Genomic DNA, 21,360 nt, shown 5'->3' with positions numbered 1-21,360 from the left:
GCACTTTTAACAGCAATATTGTGCAACACCAACAATGATTGGCATGGAACTGTTCAACGGATTTTCATCTAGAATCATTAATTCTCAATGCAGAGATCTCACCAGACCACCAAAAAATGATGAAATCCACAAATCCCTTCTCAGCATTGGATCGGAAAAAGCTCCGGGACCCGATGAATACACAAGTAAGTTCTTCAAGGTTTATTGGGACACTACAAGACCACATGTCATTGCTCTAGTATGCAATTTCTTTGAAAAAATAGAATTAGAGGCGCTTTTCAACCACACAATGACACAAACATAACTTTGATCCCGAAATCAGATAGCCCTAGCAAACCAAATGAGTTTAAAACAATTGGACTATGTAATGTAGTCCACAAAGTCATATCAAAACTTCTGGTAGATAGAGTACGACCTCTACCATAATTCATGGTTAGTTCATATCAGAGTGCTTTTATTCAGAACATAGCAATACATGACAACATTGCCATTGCAACCGAAATTTTCCATCATATTAGAACCTCAGCACCTACAAAAAATCCAAAATTGCCTTAAAACTAGACATACAGAAGGCATATGATAGTTTGGATTAGGGCTCTGTGAGACAAACTTTAGTTACATTGGGATTTCCAGGAATGTTCATTGAATACATTATGCTATGCATTTCTACTGTCAAATACTTGGTGAATGTAAATGGCACACCTCAAGGATCCATTCAACCAAGAAGGGAGATCCGACAGGGAGACCCCTTATCACCTCACATTTTTATTCTTTGTGCAGAGATTCTGTCGTCAAATCTTGCAAGGCTTGAGAACCAGGGGAATTTGAAAGGCCTAAGAATATTTACAAAGACACAACCAATCCTACACCTAACGTATGCTGATGACTTGCTCATTACATGCTCGTCTGACCAAAAAACTTGTGATTACCTCAACAATATTCTACACTCTTATTCTACTTCATCTGGCCAGAAAATCAATACACAAAAATCAATACTTATCCACCACCCAAAAACAACTCAAACCACTAAAGACTAGCTAGCAAACATTTTCAACATACCAACACCACACAACCCACCGACATATTTAAGAGTGCGGCTTAAACAAGGAAGGAATTCATCACCATTTTTTATTTTTATTTTTGTTTTGACACATTCCGCGGGCTAGGCACAACTCAATCCAAAACAAAAACACACACACAAACAAGAAAAGAAAAAAAAACTAAAGAAACTATCTAACTACTACTACTCTTCTTTCTCAAAATCACCTTCTGCAACTTATCAGCCGCCAGAATTTCTCTGAAATCCGTTGTAAACTCATCAAATCTAATTTCCACCCAAGGGACAATAGGATGAAGGCTAGCCAAAAAATCAGCAGCTCTATTAGTTTCTTTATAGCAATGAGACACCTTCAAAGAAGAGAAAGTATTCTTGAGCTTCTTAATTCTCCTCCAAATGTGTAAACATCTCCAAGGAGGCTTAGAACCAGGCCTAGTAAATAGATGATAAACTTCTTTTGAATCAATAGCAAGATGAGCTTTTGGTTTGTGAAGAGATATAACACCCTGCATACCCATTTCAACACCCTGTAACTCATGATCCATAACAGTTAAAGGAAGACTACCTCCACTCACTGCACTAAGAACATCTCCATCATGATCTCTTAGGATAGAACCACAACCTCCAGAATCCTCTCTCTTTGACCCATCTGTATTTATCATTATCTCATCTTCTTCAAGGCCTAACCAAGTGCATTCAATATATTCAGTTTTCTTGAAAATACAATCTACCTTCCATCTATTCATAAACCATCTATTCTGAGCTTTATCTTCCACCTTATGAACAGAGGCTGCCATTTTATATTTGACATCTTGGATAACTAAAATACCTATTTGGTCAGCAGAATTGAATTGAGAACAAAAGATCCTCTGATTTCTCTCCCTCCAAGCATGATAGATAAATCCATTTAAAGCTAACTTATGAACCATAGAGATTGGGTTATCCCCTGAAAAATTAGTAAGAGCCCATTTAATTTCTCCATCCCATCTGCTCTCCAGATTTCTAATAAACCCCAGTTTAAGAACAATGCCCTTCCAAATTTGAGAAGTAACCATACAATCATGAAAGATATGATCTTCAGTTTCAATCTCAGCATTACAGAATACACAAGAAGCATCTTGAATAACTCCCCATTTTAAAAGCTTGTATCTAGTTTTTATCCTCTTATGAAAAGACAACCAAGTGATAAAGGAATGTATAGGAATATGATTTTTAAACCAAACCAATACTTAGACCGCAACGGATGACCATTAGGGGTAGAAAGTGCAGAGTAAGTATCTTTAATAGAAAAGGATCCAGAATCACTCACCTTCCAAATTAGCTGATCTTCCTCAATAACATTAAATTCAGCTTTTGAGGGCTGAAGCACAACCTCATTTGCAGCATCATCCATAAACACAGGGAACTCCCACTTACCATCCACAATAAAATCAGCCACTACAACATTATTATTAAAATTAAGAATTGAGAGGGTATCTGGCTCAATCCACTCTTCTAACTTGCCCTTTGGGTGCCAACAGTCATTCACCGCTATTCCCATCCCCCAAAATAACCCCAATCCGCTTTTTAGCTAATTCTCTATGGTCAAGTATTCTTCTCCAGCACCAAGAAGAGTCATGAGGGATCTCCATAGTCCAAAAATATTGATCTTTGATCAAATTTCCCTTAACCCAATCTGTCCAAATAGTGACCTTGCCTGAGACTAAATCCCAAATATGTCTTTAATTGGCAGCCACATTTGTAAGCTCTAAATCTTTAATCCCTAAACCTCCACAATCATAAGGTTGACAACAATTTGTCCAGCTAATAGGATTAAATCTCTTCCCCAAATTAGGACCATCTCATAGAAATCTTTTGAAAATAGTGTTAAGTTCTTTAATGGCTCTTTTAGGTAACACAAAACAGGACAGCCAGAAGTACACCATTCCATTCAAGACAGCTTTAATCAAAAGAACTCTACCAGGGAAAGCAAGGAATATGGCTTTCCAAGTCTTAAGTCTCATTCTTATATTTTCAAGAAGGGGAATGCAATCCTTATAAGAAAGTCTAGCAGATAAAAGATGAACCCCTAAATATCTAACTGGCAGATCACCAACGGAACAATCAATAACTTGGACAATCATATTAAGAGTGGCATCATCAATAGCAGAGTGAAACAAACAAGTCTGTGTCTATTCATTTCTAACCCAGTACAATTGCTAAATTTAACTAAGCAATCATTAAGAGTGGAAGCAGCAATAAGAGTACCTTTAAAGAAAACCAGAATATCATCTGCAAAGCACAGGTGAGTGAGACTTGTGATCTTACATCTTGGGTGAAGGCCAAACTTCTTCTGCTGCACTTGATCGGAGAGAATATAACTGAAGATTTCCATCACTAAGACAAATAGGTAAGTTGATAATGGACAACCCTGCCTTAAACCTCTCTTAGTTCCAAAAAAACCATAAGGAGAACCAATAACTAAAATAGAGAATTTTGAAGTAGTGATGCAAAGATTTATCCACTCTATAAACTTATTAGGAAAACCCATATTCTTTAACACATAAAAAATAACAACCCAACTAACTGTGTCATAAGCCTTCTTCAAGTTTATTTTCAAAGCACATCTAGGAGACCCCCTTTTTCTATGATAGTTTCTCACAATTTCATGGGCCACCATAATGTTGTCTTGAATAGCCCTCCCAGAAATGAAAGCAGATTGGTTTACACTAATAAGACCACTCAAAACCTTCTTCATTCTAAGAGAAATGATCTTAATAATGCATTTATACACTACATTGCAGTAAGAAATAGGTATGAAGTCAGCAACTGTAGTAGGATTCTCTTTCTTAGCAACCAAAGTTATGAAGGTACTGTTGACTTCTTTTAACAGTTTATACTTATCAAAGAAATTCTTCACAACTGCTACAAAATCATCTCCAACAATAATCCAACAAGCTTTAAAGAAATGATTTGAGAACCCATCTGGACCAGGGGCTTTACTAGAGCCAATAGTAGCCAAAGCTTCCACAATCTCCTCCCTCGTAACTTGTTTAACTAAGTCTTCTACATCAACCTGCTGAATACAAGCACCAAAATTAACATCAATAAATGGATCCACAGAAGAATCACCATCCTTATCTCCAAACAAGTTAATATAGAAATCCACAAATTCTTTAGCTATATCTTGATCCTCCTCCAATTTCTCATTTGCACTGTTATATAAGGCTAGAATTTTGTTTTTAGATCTTCTGACTTTCAAAGAATTATGAAAAAAAGAAGAGTTAGTATCTCCTAAGTTCAGCCATTGTATTTTTGACTTTTGCTTAGCAGCAGATTCTTCAAATTTAGCAAGTCTAACATACTCATAAACATAGTCTCTTTCTCTACTAGCAAGATCTTAATTAAGAGGATCAGATTGGAGTTGTGCTTGGGCCAATTGCATATTTTTGCAAAGATTGCTCAGAAACATTTTTAAATTTCCTTTTCTTCCATTCAATAATTCTTCTTTTGGCAAATTTGAGTTTAGTAACTAGCTGGATCATGGGATTACCTCTAACTTGAATCTTCCAAGCTTGATTAACAATGTCTAAAAATTCAGCATCTTCATTTAAGAAATTATAAAATCTAAAAGGGGGTGGTCCATGTTTCCTTTTTTCAAAAACTGAAACAACTGCAGGAGAATGATCTGAAATGCCTGGAACCAAGAATTCAGCCTGTGATAATTGAAACTGTTGTAAACATTCCAAATTTGTCATTACTCTGTCAATTTTTGATCTAGCAATATTACCATCTTGTTGACAATTTGACCAAGTGTAGAAGCAACCAGAGAAATATAAATCAATTGGATAAAAATTCTGGACACAATCAGAAAAATATCGATAATGAAATGGCATAATACTTGCCCCACCAACCTTATCAGAAGGATGAAGTAAAAAATTGAAATCCCCTAAGAGAACCCAAGGCATATTATTCACACCAGCAAAAGAAGTAATAAAACTCCATAAACTCCTTCTGGTAATATAGTAATTATCACCATACACAAAAGTAAGAATAAAATTCATATTTGATGAAGTGGCAATATCCAAAAACATAAAACATGGCTTGAGGACTAGAATGAATTAAAGTTATAGTAACCAAAGAAGGGTTCCAACAAACCCAAATTCTACCAATAGAATCAACAACATCATTATCTAAATAATTCCAAGAAGGATTAATATTATTTCTAATCCAAATTTTATTTAACTCTTCAACAGAGAGATCATTATTTCTAATTAAATTTTTAACTTCAAACTGTTTTAGAGGGTCATTGAGCCCCCTAATATTCCAACAACCTATCTTAAACATTATTTAGGTTTGGAAGAAGAAACAATACCTCTAGCAGATTTTTTCAAATCTGTCAACTTAGGAAGAAGATTAGCATTGACAGCATTAAGAGCAATCCTTTTTTGAAAATGACCCCTTACACCAATTTGCCCTTCTTGTAAGTCAATATATATCATCTCTATTCAAGTTTTCCTTATTAAAATTTTGACCATCTTCACTACTTCCTTCAGTAAGTCTATCTAAGAGAATAAACTTATTATTCTTTAGTGAAGTATGAAGATCCACTTGCTGAATAATAGGCTCTGCATTTAAGACTGGGCTATTAAAATCAATTTGAACTACATCATTACCTTCCTCCATAATATCTGGCTGACCCTTATCATGATCATCCAATTCTTCTTCAGAAGTATAAGAACCAGCCTCCCTAGGATCCCTAGCTCTTTTAGAAGTTTTAGTAATCCAACCATCCTCATCCATAGTAGTGACAGATTTTTTAGGAACCCACTTTTGCACCACCACAGGAACAGGTTTTGCTTGCTTCTTAGGACACTTAGCTAAAGAATGACCAAAAACAGTACACTCTGTGCATCTAGTAGGTTTTCAAGCATACTCCACTTTGACCTCCACGGTATCCTTTCCATCTATAATGAGAAGAATAGAGCTAGGAAATTCACAATCAGCAGTAATTTCCACACACACTCTTGCATAGCTCATTCTAGTCCTATTAAGAGTTTGTTTATCCATCATAATAGGCACTCCAATATTACTAGATATCATACCCAATCCAACTGCATTCCACATATAAAGAGGTACTTGTCTCAAATTCGCCCAAACAGGAACTAAGCGTAATTCAACAACATCTAGTTCAATATTTTTATACCAAGGTCTAACAAAGAAGAATTGTTGTGAAATGAATAAAGCACCATATTTAAGAACAGTTCTACGATCCTCATCATTATCAAACTCAAAAATAAACATATTATCATCATTGATTGTAAGATTGAAATTACCTTTAAGCTTCCAAGCCCTAGAAACAAAATTCCTGACCAAATGATAAGAAATTCTCTTACCCACAAAGAATCCAACCACCATATTCTCACAGCGATTAATTTCCTTCTCGAAGGTTTTTGTAGATACCTGAGTAATAATCCTCTTTCCATCTTCGAACTTAACTTAGGAGGAAAAAACGGAATCTATGCGTCAGGAACATGATCCTTCTGCTTATCAAAGAAAGAAGTCCAAGCATTCAAAGGAGCCAATTTCAGAGGTGGGGATTTCTCAAATCCCGGAGGAACTTCAGGATCCAAAATTTTAGATCCAACACTATCAGAAATAGGTTTCACAATAACTTCCCTAACAGAGCCCTCTATCCTCTGGGAAGACGAAGATAGAGGCTGAGAAACTTACGATACCATTGAAAAAACACTCTCAAACCCTAGAAATTACTCGAGAGAAAACCAGATTCAGCGAAAACGATGAAGAAAACGGAAGAAAACTCATATTGACCAATGGTCAAAATCGCACGGCCAAAGTCAACCTCTACCAAATAGGATCTTCATCACCAATTTTTGCTCAACTCCTTCAGAGGTTGGAAAGGAAAGCTAAAGGTTGGATGACCAAGTCTCTAAATCAAGCTGGCGGGTGGGTACTCAACAACCTATCCCTAATACCAACGACAAATCATATAATGCAAACTCGACTGCTTCCAGTACATGTTCATAAAAAAATGGACAAAATTGCAAGGGAGAGAGAAACTCAATCTTCCTATAAGCAAGGGAGGTTTGGGGATCAGGGACACAAGGAAACACAACTTTGCTCTACTGGGTAAGAGAGTATGGCAAATACGTGGTAATCCAAGGACAATTTGCAATAACATGTATCGAGCTAAGTATCTCCAACATCGATTAGTCTTTCCAGACATACCAAGACCACCAGACTAAGGAAGCTCCACGTGGAAGAATATACATAAAGTAGCTTCTTTTGTGCAGGAAATTATGCAATCCATATTGGAGACGGGGAATCATCTAAAATCAATGAAAGCTGGATACCCCTGCATGCCAATAGGACAACAGCAGGACACATGGGCAATAACTTAGTCGGTACACTTTTTGAACCACACTCATTTAACTGGAATGAGAATTTGCTCAACCAAATATTTACACCAACCATCACCAACTTGGTTAGATGCATACACATACCAAACCCGTCAATCCCAGACAAACCAATTTGGCCACACTCAAAAGGTGGTCATTACACGGCTAAAAGTGGGTATATGGTGTTAACAAAAACTCAACCGCCGGATACCACAAATATCCAACCTCCAAATACTCTACAGACAATGCCGAAGTATGGAAAAATGAAATTGCAAGCTAATTGCCCCAAAAAATCCGACTTTTCCTATGGAAAGTCATTCACAGAGGACTACCAACCTTTGAGACACTTTATGCAAGAAACATCAACAGTACCAATATTTGCCCACTCTGCAATCAACATCACTTATATGGGTTAAATGGAGTCTACCACCACAAGATTGGCTGAAAACAACACGGACGAAGCGAGCAAAGGCAAACCCGGAGGACCACCATAGATAACAGGTGCATGATGAATATGCAGGAATTCACATAAAATGGTAGTGATGGTTATGGCGGCACCAATTGGATAACTACAACCTTGGTAGCAGAAACATGGGCCTTTCTGTTGGCCACCAAAATGGCGGTATCACAGCAATGGAGCCAAATTTGCTTTGAAACAGGTTCAACGACACTATTGCAATTTCCGAAGGAAAACAACTCACAAACACCATGAACATTCATAACATGATAAAGGAAATACAAGACCATCTACAACAAATAGGACGATTCACAATCGTACATACATACAGGAAGGTAAATCAAGCAGCGGATGGATTGACAAACTTCGTGACTCAACAACAACTACAAGTTGGAGGAAATATACACACATGTATTTAGGACAACACATGTTCAGAATTCCTAAATGTAATTGTAACGAATGATTCGATGGGGCGTTCTTACCCTGAGAAGTTCATGGTTAATAATCAAGAACTGCTCTTTCAAAAAAATAATAATAATATGTTTTTCAACATGCAGACCAATGTGACCGACTGGGCGAACCACCATTTCCACCTTTTATCATTTCTTCAAAGCTCAGCTAAAAGCCTAAAAGCATTTGAGCATTACCATTAGCATGGTAAGAATACCTGTCGATTATTGCACATCACAAGTTGCCACATTCCTCTTTGGCAGAGCAAAGAAATGAAAACCAGTTCTGAATAAATTTCAACGATTTATCAGTGATTTGGAAAAATGTTTTTAAACCATTAACCAAACACGCTCTAAGATTTCATGAAAGGAAATGTGAATAGTGATAGACATCATGCCAAGAAAAACCCTAGAGGAATTACAAATCAAATGCATTCAATAATATCTGCCATCTGGGAAGGTTTTATAATAAGCAACATCAGAATAAATTTTTTCAACACCTGGAGTTTCACTTCTCAATTACACAATTCCATAGTTGCGGTTGAAAATGAAACAGAGAAACAAATTGAACTCCCCTTCTAGGAGCATAACTAGTTATGCTTTAGACTAAAACACCTGTTTCAGTAAAATTCTTCAAGGAATACTCATAAACACCTTCAGTAAAAGCTCGAGCAATATATACAGTCAACCGATAAGCACAATCATCCGGCAGACCAATTAAACTACCTGCATTTCCAATCCCACTTAGAAATTATGACACCATCATGTTGCTTAGGTTTGTTTTGTACAAAGGAACCTGCTCACAAGTATATGTCTCCTGCACAAGTGAAGCGCCATGGATCTTGAGAGTGATTCGTGCGTCAGATAAGAACGATGTCATGTTTATCAGCACAAGAAATTTAATATTAACATTATCAGGTCCCTTTCCTTTTTATATAAAATCAAGAAAGCAGAAGGTTGAATGACCCGCGACTCAGTACACAAAAGTAGATGCAAAGAATATGATGAGATCAGTTGAGATGACTAAAATATATCAACATCTGAATATTATAAAATCCAAAGATGGAATTTTCCTGAACAAATGAATCATAAAACAGAAATTTAAAATGATGGTACCACTATCCTGCCCATAATCAAACACACATATTTACACCTATAGGCAGCTCCTGACCAATTGTTCAGAAAAAGACACAGTTACAAGCTATTCTAGATGAGGTATTAATAGCTCAACACCTGGTGATTTAGAGATCTCTGCCCGGAGTACTCTTGGATTAAACAAGACGACCAGCAGTCATAAAATTCCACTGCTCCACACTAGCAAAACAAAGGCGATGTCAGAATGCATAGTAGAAACAGTTCTGCTCAAAACTGTAAAAAAAAACTTGCACGAGGTAATTCTTCACATATCAAGTACTGATCCAAATAAAGCACAATTCTTCCTCTTAAGGTGGCATGGTTCTACCCTAGGTTTACTTCCCATGCATGAGGCACCACTTCCAATGTCCTCAAGGCTACTAGGAGGTAAAAAAGATGCAATCACTACTCCCTATCTCCACAAGGGTCGTGCAGTAGACAGGTTTATCAAGACACCAGGATTGTCTGAAAAGAAATAAAAAAATACAAATTGAATATTGTTACATGATCAGTTTCTTCCTACAGCGACATACTGAACATGGAAAAAAATTGGGTGATAACCAGAATCAGCAATTCAAAAGCTTGCACAGGTACTGATATCGGTGATATGTAAATAGAAACATGATGATTAAGCTCACTATAAAAGTTAATCTGTAGATATTGGACAACACGATGAAGAAACGCATTACTAAAATGAGGTCATTGAAAGTCCTAACTAAATTTGGAATATTGATATATTAGCTATATACACCATGCTACGAGTAGCTTATAGAATTAGACCATCCACATGGCAAATTGAATAGGTTGTCTGAAAATGGTATGTACCTTTCGCAAATAGCAATTTTTGGGCGCTCACCACGGGGAGATTGCTCTTCTATTTTTGGGTGGAGTTTATAACACTGTCTGTGGTAAGAGGAGTTTAAAACCATGCGCAAAGTTTACAGCGCGTTGTCTTGAACTGAGGCCTTATCAAATGGGGTTCGAACACACACCCTTATAGGCGATGTTTTGAACTTCGCCAGATGCATAGGAGGTGTTTTAAATTTCGCCATGATTCAAAAGAGACTCGTACACCACTGGGTGTTTGGAACTATGCCGAAGCTGCTGTTGCAGCTCAATGCCGAGTTTAATACTCGGTGTGGCCATTCGAGTTTGCCGACCCCTAAATGGTATGTGTACCATTTTACATAACCCATTATGGATGCTCTTGCATTGTATGATTGAATTACCATGATTTAATCATAATTCAGGTTTAATTAAGACTAGGCACGGGGATTACAATGATTCACCAATGACCAATCTCATTTACTTAAGAAATAATCCCAAATGTTGTGGCAGACAGCATGAATTACCATCCTCGGATAATTATTATTTTAATTATGTTTTGAACTGGAAAACATCTGATATAGTAGGAAATGAATGTAACCCTAAATTTAATCAAGATCAAGCCACAAGAACAAGTCATACTGGTTTTACACTCCAAATTCTAATAAAGAATCCCCACAATTGTCAACAACATTCCAAATGAATCCCCACAATTTTCACCAACATCAATCTGAAATAAATATGTGCACTGCAAGAGATGAAGAATGTAATAAATTGCAACGAGATAGTAATACCTTGTTAGGAGACATCCTTGGAATAGTGATAGAAAGCTATAGAACAAAGGATCGAAGAAATCAATGCGAAAATACCCAACCCGATTATTAATGAAATACCCGCAACAATTATATCAAATAATCCCTGTAATGTTACTAGACCCATCAACATCTTTCTCGCCCTATAAAAGATATGCTTACAGAATCATAGTTTTCTCTTCGTTTATTTTGATCATCATCGAAGAAATAATTAGGTTTTTTCGTTCTTTCAGATGTAGACGACTAAAAATGAACTTGGAGATTGTGCCGAGAACTCTCCGAAACTGCGTCCAGGTATCAGAAGAGAGAAAACACGTGGAGAAGGAAAAACGGGAATAACTATTTACTCGATAGTAAGACTGAGCGTCTAAAACAAAAAATTTGGTCCAATGGTGATCGGATATGAAGCTTATGTGGAAGTTCTTTGGGTATCTAACTCTTTTAAAATCCCAAGTCATATAAGCACCCACGTCGCACGGTGATTTTCACCCTTCCCTCTCCAAATTGCATAGAAATTCTCTATTTTTGCGCCATGTCATCCCTAATTTTTCTCATTAACAATCGCCATGTCATTCCTAAAGTTGCAAATCCTAATATGCGTATGATTGAAAACTTTCGTAATAAAAGTAAAACCAAGAACAAAAAAAAAACAACTAAAAACACTAAAAAAAACTGGTGGCGCAACCACCGTGATTAACAAGAAGAAATAGGAAAATATTTCCAATTGTGATGATTATAACATCCCAGAAAAGAAAGATAGGAACCGGTTATTATGGTTAACGATGTATACTTTCAATTTCTTATGATATCTAGGGTTTTTGAGTTCGCGCACATCGTGTCCATCTGGAATGATTTGTCTCGGGAGCTCGTGTTTCTCTTGTCACCACTGACATGAGTTGCTAGTTCTTTCCGAAACGGTTGTTGTTTGATGGACAATACGTGTTGACGTATGAATGGTGTTTGGTTCCCGGGTGCTTGTTGGCTCCCGCCATAGTGGTGAACGACAAGTCCGATTACCTATTCATGCCCGACTTGGGCCCCCATTTTTGGTTCCTGTTGCGTATGCACCGAGAAGGTATCGATGGTGTCCCCTCGTTTGTTGCTTAATCTTATCCATTGTGGGTAAAATAGTTCTTTCGCGGACAGCGTGTCCGATTGAAACAACTTGTATCTAGTGTCGTGCTCGCCTGGCCTTAAAAGGCTTGGCTGGCTTGTTCTACTGGAGACGGTCGTTTCTTGATGGGAAATACGTGTTAGCGTATGAGTGGCGTTTGGTTTTCTGGTGCTGGTTGGCTCCCCGCTCCGCGCGGCGACAACAAGCCTGATTACCGTTTCAATATCTTCCCAGACTCGTATTCGGGAAAGAATCGTTTGGTTCTTGTGCCTATCTATCGAGAAGGTATCGATTATTGTCCCTCAAAATGGTGAACACTATAGCGCCTCCTAAGCTAGCAACTGACTAATCCAAGAGATTAACTAAATAAAGAGGCACTAAGATCTAAAACATATACTTAAGCATTCAGTTAAGAAACCTGTTACAAAACTTAACTCAAAACTAGCCCCGCTCTGGAAAAATATATATGAAATATGCTACAAAACTTAACCCAAAAACTAGCCCCACTCTGAAATATATATACAAGAACTCCTCTCAAATGATACATATTCAATAGTGAGTTTATTTACAAATATAATATAAACACAAAATAAACATAACAGAAGCTAACTAACTAACGTAAATAATTCGTCGAAGCTTTCATCGTCACATGCACATCTTGATCTGTCTCTGAAACTGAAATTGGGAATGGGTGAGCACATCATCCCTAAAAGGGGTGCCCAGTAGGAAAAATAATATTTAACTTTCAAGTAATCATTGGAATGATTTGGAAAGCAATTCATGTTTTCCCAAAACACTAAAAGACAACCAATTCACAGAAATAAACAATCATGATATATGGAACTAACTCCTTCTTCAAAACAATGTATTATTGGATGTCGACCAATTCCTTACACATCCAATTGTATAAATTGACAATGAAATATATTGGATGTCGACAAATTCCTTACACATCAAATATTATGCATTGATGTCGACCAATTCCTTACACATCAACGTTGGTGTCGACCAATTCCTTACACACCAAAATGAAGGAGCGTATTCTATATACCTCCGATGATAATGTTCATTTCCCAAACAATTCATAAAGACAAACAAAGCATTACAATTCCTTTTCAAGGAATGGAAAGATTAAAAGAAATAACAGAACTTTCGTAATTCAAAGAAACGATGCATGAAAAGCACAACCAGACAATGCATGAGTTTATTAAACATAAACTTATGTGAAAGAAAACAACAATAATCACAAAAGAGTTAAATATAAATTCCCACCTCTTTTGATGACAAGCCACGCCTACCTCGAGATCCACGATTCACTGATTCGTCTTTTGAATCGATCGTTGTTAATACAGACTAACTGTTAATAATACAAGAACTCTAAGAATCTAGCCAAAATGGCTCACACAAGAATCATACAATTCAATCTAATGGTTCTAATCCCATTTATGACTTTACACTTGTTCATTCTCCATCTTTAGCATAGCTAAGGTTTACTAATTGAATTAGATTGGGTTTATAGTCTATTAGCTAAGTCTTATGAATATATATAACTTTGTAGAAGGAACCAAAGGTCAATTCGAACCATAAGGGTCCAATTCATGTTCAATAGTAAATCTGGCTCTAAACCCAAGCCCAACAAACCGACCCGTTAAACTAAGGTCCAGTCTATCTGAGTCTACTAACGGTCAGCGGCTCAACTGGCGGTCCACGTCTAAAGTCAAGGTCAGAGTCCAGGGTCTGGTCAATTCAAAGTCTAACTATTCTGGTCAAATGAGTCAAGACTGGGTTAACTCAGTCACTAAGACTGATTCGGGTGATTCAGCTAGACTGACTGGGATGACTAATATGTAACAATTCTATTTCAGATTAACCTCAACTCTATTTCTTACATTCTCAACTTCTTGATTAACATTACAACAAAAAATCGTTCATTCTTAAATAACTCCAAACTTCATTTACAAATACAAACTAAGTTTACCTGCAATTGCAGCTTTAAGCCAAACTCAGATCAGCTCAACTCAAACAATACCTAACCCTCAGTCTAAACCCATTCCATACCCAGCAACCACAATCTACACTCCATAGCTTCAACAACTTTAGATAGCAGTTGCAAGCCTCCATAGAGATACCATCTATATTCCTATAAACCAAACCTTACAATCTCTTTATCATCACCTCAGTGGTATCCCAACCAACCTCATGAACTGAAATTCCAGGACTACCAACATTCACAACATTACAAACCAAACCAACTCAGACCAATCTTGTAACTCAATACAACAAATCATATACATACATATCAACACTTCTTAGTTCCAGTTGTTCTTAACAACACATCCTCTCACTAGTTCACTCCATACACAACACATGCTTCATTTTGTCATAGTCTTATGGGTTATATTGAGTACTGTGTCTGCCTGTATTAATTGTTTGGGTGCTCTTATAAACTGTGTAGTCATTGGTCTGTTTTGAGTCAAGTGTTAACCGATCAGATAGTGACATGTGTCCACTATATGATCGTTGTTGTTAGGTCTCACTTCTCTTAAATGTGTAAGAACCTCCTCTCCATTTTCATTAATGAGAAATATCTGCAGATTAGTATTAGAGACTGTGTTCATTATGGACTCAGATTTACGTTCTTTAACTCTTGATTACCAAATTGTACTGAGTACAGTACATTTGGCATCAAAGCCATTCAAAAACAATTCTCAATGGGAGCTTCTGATCCAAAAACTGTTAAAGATGTTCTAGAATTGATTCAGCGACAGCAGCAGAGCTCTGAAGATCGTTTTGCTGCTATTGAAGACAAGCTTCTTCTACAACAACAAAAGACTGATTCGAATCAAGCATTGATTAACCAACTATTTGATGAATTGATCTCTCGTTTTCCTTATTCTTCGACATCAACTAAACAGAATGATTCCGGTGGTCAAATCCATGGTACTCAAATGAAGAATCCTCCAATCTTTGGTTATATTTCTCCAGGAGGGACACAACATCACTTAAATCGAGTACCCAAGCTTGATTTTCCAATATTTGACGGCGACAATCCCCGTGGCTGGATCCAGAAATGTGAACGTTATTTCTGGCTTCAAAACATCGATGAGAGTCGCAGAGTAGATATTTCAGATATTTATCTTGATGGCAAGGCCGATAAATGGTTTCTCAATTTTCAGGTTGGTCGCAATCGTATAACTTGGTTTGAATTTTCTCATGGTATTTGTATCAAATTTGAAAACCCTGTTGAGGAAAATTTTATTGGGAGTTTTAATAAACTGTTACAGCTTAACTCTGTAGAAGAGTATTTTGAAGAATTTGAATATCTAAAAGCTCTTATGCTTGCTAACAATCCATCTTTAAGTGAGCATTACTTTGTCATGAGTTTCATTAGTGGGTTGAAGGAGGAATTGCGCAATTCTGTAGCTATGTTTTACCCAAAATCACTTGCAACAACTTTCTCTTTAGCTAGAACAGAAGAACAAAAGTCTCCATACGCTTCTGCTAAAAGTGTTAGACCCAACTCTAGCTCTTTCACTAACTCTAGAGCTTTCTTTACCACCACCTTCCCTCCTAAACCAATTTCCACCTCATACACTACTTCCAAGTCTACTCCTACCACTCCAAAATCTTATTCCCCAACACTACTCAATCCTGCATCTTCCAATCCCATTATTAAACGATTAACACAAGACCAAATGCACATTCGCAGAGATAAAGGTCTTTGTTATAATTGTGATGAGGTTTATTCACTGGGCCATAAGTGCAAAGGTAGACAACAATTGTTTATGGTGCAAACTGAAAGTTCTGATACACAGGACACTGAGGCTGAGGAAGAGGTTTTTGAAGAAGCTGTGGAATCACTAATTGCATCTGACATGGAGATTTCTCTTCATGCTCTCACTGGTACTGTCACAGGTGATACTATAAGAATTCCTGGACTTCTTAAGAGACAATCTATCTCCATTCTTATTGATACTGGTAGTATAACTAGTTTCTTAGATTGTTCTCTAGCTGCTAAGCTCAAATGCAAAATAGAGCACACTGCTCATATGATAGTTACAGTTGCCAATGGGGAAAAAACAGTAAGTACTGGTATTTTTCTCAACTTCCTTGGAGTATGCAGGGTTATCAATTCACTGAGAACTTCAGGTTACTTCCACTTGGAGGATGTGACATGGTGTTAGGTGCTGATTGGCTTAAGAAGCTAGGTGATGTTGTGTTTAATTTCTCTAAACTCGGTGTTTCCTTTCTTCATAATGGTCAGCATATTACATTACAAGGCACAACAACTTCACCTTCACTACTTATGATGCGTGGTTCAGCTTTTAAGAAGTTTATAGAGAAAAAAACTTATGGCCTCATTGGTCATCTCTTTTCGGTTACAACTACTCTTATACCCCCTCCAACCCATGCATCCTTATTGCCTCTTTTATCTGAGTATAAAGATATGTTTGCTGATCCTACTTCATTACCCCCCCCACACAGAACTTTGGACCACTCAATCCCATTAAAACCAGACTCTCAACCTCCAAATCAGAGGCCATATAGGTGCCCATACATTCAAAAGGGAGTTGTGGAACAACTGGTGAAAGAAATGCTCACTTCTGGAATCATCCAACACAGCCACAACCCATTTGCTTCACCAATTCTTCTTGTCAAAAAGAAAGATAATACCTGGAGATTTTATATTGATTATAGAAGACTCAACAACATCACTATTATGGACAAGTTTCCTATACCAACTGTATATGAGTTGTTGGATGAGCTGCAAGGATTCATGGTTCTGTCTAAGTTGGATTTAAGAGAAGGATATCATCAAATTTTATTGAACCCTCTGGATATCTACAAGACTGCATTTAGGACTCATCATGGGCATTATGAGTTCAAATTCATGTCATCTGGCCTTACCAATGCACCTGCAACTTTTCAATCCCTTATGAATGAAGTCTTTGCACCCTACTTAAGGAAATTTGTCTTGGTCTTTTTTGATGATATATTGGTTTGCAGTTCTTCCATGTCTGAGCACATTGAGCATTTGAGATTAGTATTTTCCTTACTCATACAACACCAACTATATGCTAAGCTTTCCAAATGTTGTTTTGGTCAGTCACAACTGGAGTACTTAGGCCACATTATCACTCTTGTTGGAGTTTGTGTTGATCCCAACAAAATTGCAGCCATGCAAAGCTGGCCACTTCCAACTTCTATAAAGGAATTAAGAGGCTTTCTGGGTTTAACAGGGTATTACAGGAAATTTGTGAAGAACTATGATGCAATCTGCAAACCTTTAACTAATCTTTTGAGAATGAATTCCTTCCATTGGAATGCATCTGCCACTTCTTCCTTTGAACAACTCAAGTTGGCCATGTCTACCACTCCAGTCCTTGCATTGCCAGATTTTTCCAAGCAATTCACTGTAGAAAGTGAAGCCAGTGAGTCCTGTCTTATCTCAAGAAGGTAAACCAATCTCCTTTTTCAGCTCACCTTTAGGGCCAAGAGCTAGAGCCTTATCCACATATGAAAAGGAATTTTTACCTATAATTAAGGTTGTTCACAAATGGAGGCATTATTTACAAGGAGGAAAATTTATTATCCAAACTGATCATAACAACATCAAATACTTCTTAGAACAAAGAATCACCACAGTTCTACAGCAAAAGTGGTTAATGAAATTGTTGGATTTTGACTATGAGATTAGATACAAAAAGGGTAAAGAAAATATAGTTGATGATATTTTATCTAGAAGACCAGTTCTTCTGCAACTTTCTCTGCCCTGGATATATCTCAACCAAATTGGGTGCAGGACATTCTTCAAAGCTATGTTGGTGATGATAAGGTGCAACAGCTCATTGCTCAATTACTTGTGTCTGCTGACTCTGTTTCTCATTATACTTACCAATCTGAGATACTGAGATACAAAACTAGGATTTATGTGGGAGCTAGCAATGGGGTCAGAGCAACAATCTTAAATATTGTTCACACCTCTGCTGTTGGTGGTCATTCAGGCATACAGTCCACTTATGTTAGGGCCAAGTCTCATTTCTTTTGGCCTAAAATGAAGCAGAAGATCCTATTATTTGTAACTGAGTGTGACACCTGCCAAAGAAATAAGGGTGAATGTTCTTTTCCATCTAGTTTACTGCAACCCCTTCCAGTACCTGAGTATGCATGGCAGCACATCACCATGGATTTCATTGAAGGCTTACCTCTGAGTGACAGGAAGAGTGTTATACTGGTGGTTGTTGACAGGCTCACTAAGTACAACCACTTCATTGCTCTACAACACCCTTATACAATTGCTTCTGTGTCAAAAGCTTTCTTGGATCAGGTATTCAAACTACATGGCCTACCTTCTTCAATTGTTTCTGATAGAGATAAAGTCTTCACTAGTCACTTCTGGCAAGACCTATTTAAAGCTCTGGGTACTAGCTTGAATCTCAGCACTGCTTATCATCCTCAAACTGATGGCCAATCAGAGAGAGTTAATTCTTGTTTAGAAACTTACTTAAGGTGCATCACTGGCCACAAACCTAGTAAGTGGTGTCAATGGTTATCTCTTGCTAAGTGGTGGTACAACACTAGTTATCATACTAGTTTAAAAATGTCTCCCTTTCAAGCCTTATATGGCTACCTCCCACCACATATGGCTTTTCCATCTGCCGCCACCACTTCTGTAGCTGCTGCGGAGTCCTACCTCAAGGATAGAGAGGCAATGATTGATATTCTCAAAGAGTCTTTACATAATGCTCAAGTGTTAACCGATCAGATAGTGACATGTGTCCACTATTTGATCGTTGTTGTTAGGTCTCACTTCTCTTAAATGTGTAAGAACCTCCTCTATATTTCATTAATGATAAATATCTGCAGACTAGTATTAGAGGTTGTGTTCATTAGGGACTCAGATTTACGTTCTTTAACTCTTGATTACCAAATTGTACTGAGTATAGTACACATTCCTGCAATTTAACAGCTCTATCATAGTCTCTTCTGTGTTTTGCATACACCGCATGCACTACTAATTCAACCCATTCTGCAACTAAATTTGAATCCAAACATCAACTCCATTATCACTTCAGGAAACTCATAACTTACATTTATCAACTCAACAAACCTAACATTCATCTAAACTCAGTTCATTAAATATTCAATAATAACACCATCCTTCCTTATTCCCATCAACCTCTGTTTATATCCAACACCCAATCTTAATTCAATAATAACACCATCCTTCTAGAAGAATTGTCTTGGTAGTAATGATGTCAGTAGTGGCGTTAGGAAATTTCTTTTTTATAGGCTAGGTGTCGCTATTCAGAAGGGGGTTGGTGCTCAGCTTGTTGCCAGGCTACCAACTAAAGTTTTGTATGAATCTCTTTTGTAATGATTTTCTACTTTTTACAAATTTAACTTATACCCATTTCCTACTTTCACAATTACCATCTTCTCCATCTTGAATTCATCAACATCAACTGTTCTTGGAACACAGAAACCCTAACCTCTTTAACAACTTCAAACTCAAAACCCTAGCCATTAAATTTGTGATGTTCTTCAACCTTTTTCTCTAATTCGAGTCAACCCACTTCTAATTGAACTTCTACAGCTTTAATTTCATCCTCTACATCTTCTCAGAAATCTCACGAAACCCTAACTCATGGTTCGACCATCAAAACAACTTCAAATCTTCAATCCAACATCTACCCATGATTTTATGTCTAATAACAGCTCCATAATTCACCTTCTAAATCTCTAGACTCAATCCACTCCACGAACACTAATTTCTAATTACAGCAGCAGCGACATCTCTTTTTCTTTTCATAGCTAACCAACCTCAATACCACCAACAACCACTACTCAATCATACTCATCTCTTTCTCGATCTAAAAACTCCATTTGCATTACTAAATCTCGATCAGAAGAAGAACATGGGAGAAGAAGAAAAAAAAGAGAGAAATGAGTTTCTCTATCGACTTGGTGAAGATAAGGTCGACCAGAAATGTTAAAGGCACTCGACCAAAAGATAAGGGCAGCCACAAAGATAAGATCCGAATTTACTATTTTACCCTTCAAATTTATCCGATGATATCTTCTTCGTCCGGTATCCGATTGACACGTTCGAGTAGTCCATTATGCGTAACTTTTCGAGATTCATTTAACGGTACTAGTTTCGTATCTAAATCGTGGCTAGATTAATTCCTATTAATTAACGTTCGTCTTAAACTAATCGAGTTATTAACGGCTAAGACGTCTCTTGACTGGTCTAATAGCGTTTACGAGCTCAAGGGTCTTTACATTCTCCCAACCTTATACATTTTCGTCCTCGAAAATCAAACCTTCCTTCTGGTATTCAAAAAAACTCCCCACCTTAAAGAATAATCATATCTCTTGTCTAAGCGAAAACAACATAAAACAAAACACAACCTAAATGGCTTTCTACAACTAAAATTTGTGGCTCTAAGTTCAAAAGCTAATTCATATTGTTAGAGCATTGCTCGGTCGAACTCGCATGCGTTTCTATCTCAAGCATGTTTGTCAATGTTAGTGATCAAAACTATAAGTCTTGATTTATAGTCTACTATAGCTAAGTCTCAGACTAGGATAAAAAATGTAGTTGAGCTCAAGAAATCCATGGCGATCATCATATAAGACAAAGGACTACTCAAGGAACTGATGGAACTTCATCGACTAAAAGGTATGTGGAGACTTGAACTTATCTATCACTCAAAAGTCTATCTACTCTATCTCCTATCTTGAGACAAAAGTCGTTTTGCTATATAGACTTTGATTATACACATTTGCTACTTCCAGATGAGTTTATCTCGCCTATCTATTTCTCGAAATATGTGTTGGTAAGCTTTCGCTTTGGCCAAGTTCATCTTTACCTAGTGACGAAAAATGGTTTGTGAATAACAACTATATAACGTCCTCTAAGAATGTTTCAATGATTGAAATGAGAGTTTAGATCATATAACCAATGGTGGATATAAGCATAGTGTGGCAACACATATATGTATAAGTCCTTTTTCCTTGAACCGAAGTTTGCAAACTTTGTTGATCAAGAGAACCGGAACAAGAGTCGTGAACTCAGTCCGCGAACTCAGTCCGAGAACCCAGTCCACA

At 37.1% G+C, this 21,360-nt stretch overlaps 1 protein-coding gene and 1 long non-coding RNA gene across 2 annotated transcripts; both read right to left on the bottom strand.

Moving 5' to 3' along the window:
- Positions 1 to 1,233: 1,233 nt before the first annotated feature.
- LOC113295037 lies at positions 1,234 to 2,688 on the bottom strand. The gene is made up of 3 exons (XM_026543397.1): positions 2,586 to 2,688; positions 2,367 to 2,494; positions 1,234 to 2,220 (listed from the first exon to the last, which is right to left on the bottom strand). The coding sequence occupies exons 1-3, from the start codon at positions 2,686 to 2,688 to the stop codon at positions 1,234 to 1,236; spliced, it is 1,218 nt and encodes a 405-aa protein (XP_026399182.1).
- Positions 2,689 to 8,779: 6,091 nt separating this feature from the next.
- Positions 8,780 to 11,105, bottom strand: LOC113298032. Its single transcript, XR_003333975.1, has 2 exons — positions 10,321 to 11,105; positions 8,780 to 9,675 (listed from the first exon to the last, which is right to left on the bottom strand). It is a non-coding gene; the product is annotated as an uncharacterized LOC113298032 (long non-coding RNA).
- Positions 11,106 to 21,360: the final 10,255 nt, after the last annotated feature.

Source organism: Papaver somniferum, chromosome 7, assembly GCF_003573695.1.
Source record: "Papaver somniferum cultivar HN1 chromosome 7, ASM357369v1, whole genome shotgun sequence".
In the NCBI taxonomy this organism is placed as follows: Eukaryota; Viridiplantae; Streptophyta; class Magnoliopsida; order Ranunculales; family Papaveraceae; genus Papaver; species Papaver somniferum.
The sequence above is the reverse complement of the archived record's forward strand: the minus strand, read 5'-3'. Positions and strand labels throughout refer to the sequence as shown.